Below are 1,426 nucleotides of genomic sequence, written 5' to 3'. Positions count from 1 at the left end.
ACAAGGAGCATGCAGGGCAACCGGACAACCAACGCTACCGCCGCGCCGGGAATGGACGAGGGGAGAGGCGGATAGCAGTGGCAAGGGAAGGGAGAGGGGAGGACACGCCCGCTGCGCCAGCGCACGGCCGAGGGGGTGGCCACGAGTGCCGGCTCGCCCTCATGCCACCGGGGCCAAGGGCCCATCATAGTACACCTTCTTGATGGTTCCGTCCGCCAGCATCTTGTTGCCGAAGTTCCGCTCGAGCGCCGGGATACGCGAGTAGAAGGCCAGGGCCGGCCCCAAGTTGGAGGTGGTGTGGATGGTGACGCTGCGGTATCCCTGGCGCTGGGCCGCCGGCAGGAAGGCCACATTCCACAGGAACCGGCCAAAGCCCATGCGCCGGCCCCAGGAGGCCACGGCCAGATTCCGGACCATGACAATGGCCGACCCGGCGGGGTCCTCGGCGGAGGCGCTGCCGCCTGTGGCACCGCCGGCGGTGAACTTCTCCCCGGACGTGTAGGAAATGGTGCCGACAATGAGCCGGCCACGAAGGGCCTCGCGGTAGCTCAACGGCACGGCGTCCACCACCGACTGGGGGGCGTTCTTTTCGACGAAGTCCCGACTGGCCAGGAGGAGGATGGTGGTGGTCTTGCTGAAGTCCCGGTCCAGGTCCGAGGCCAGGAAGTTCCCGGTGAAGCGATCCATCGAGCTGATGTCGGCCGGGGTCAGCGGGCGCGGCGGCTGGTTGGACCCCTCCGGCGTCAGGTTCACCCAGGAGGTCGGGTCCGACAGGGAGCTGGTCACGATGGCCCGCGACTGGGCCAGCAGGATGTCATACAAGTCGGGATGCTCGTCCGGGGGCGGCTGACTTCCGGGCTCGATGATGATGATGGATGCTGCGAAGGGGAGGAAAGGGGTTAGGGGAGAGCGGGAGAGCGGGAGAGCGGGAGAGCGGGAGAGCGGGAGAGCGGGAGGGGGGCCAGACAGAGGGGCGTACTATTGGCAGTGATCTCGTCGGCACTCAGGGAGCGGACCGGGGCAGGGGCCGGCGGGGGGGCGCTCGATGAGGAGCTGACCAGAGAACACATGGCTCAGGTTAGCAAAGGGCTGGATGGGGCGGGGGGTGGGGAAGATGGGAAGCATGGGGCATGCATGTGCTTGGGAGAGCGTGCGTGCGTGCGTGCATGCATGGAGACTGGACCGGTAAACATACCTCTGGATGGACAGCAGATAGTTCTTCACCTCCTCCGAGGGAGGGAAGAAGTGAATCGAGTCACAGAAGATGCCCCGCTGACACCGGTTCTGGAAGGCGCTCAGACAGAGAAGGCGCTCGAGGTCCTTCTTGGAAGACATTTGAGCAATGATGGGCAGACCTGAGGAGGGGGGGAGGGGCGAGGACATACGGGCCGAGCCGAGAAGGGGTGTCAGTGTCAGGGCCAGCACC

The 1,426-nt window shown here is 66.0% G+C and overlaps 1 protein-coding gene across 1 annotated transcript; it reads right to left on the bottom strand.

Moving 5' to 3' along the window:
• Positions 1–159: 159 nt before the first annotated feature.
• H696_01587 (hypothetical protein) lies at positions 160–1,335 on the bottom strand (the record flags this gene model as incomplete). The annotated part of the gene is made up of 3 exons (XM_009495488.1): positions 160–878; positions 980–1,053; positions 1,196–1,335. The coding sequence occupies 3 exons, from the start codon at positions 1,333–1,335 to the stop codon at positions 160–162; spliced, it is 933 nt and encodes a 310-aa protein (XP_009493763.1).
• Positions 1,336–1,426: the final 91 nt, after the last annotated feature.

Source organism: Fonticula alba (assembly GCF_000388065.1).
Source record: "Fonticula alba strain ATCC 38817 unplaced genomic scaffold supercont2.2, whole genome shotgun sequence".
NCBI classification, from domain to species: domain Eukaryota; order Rotosphaerida; family Fonticulaceae; genus Fonticula; species Fonticula alba.
Note: the sequence above shows the minus strand (reverse complement) of the source record. Positions and strands in the feature narration are given on the sequence as shown.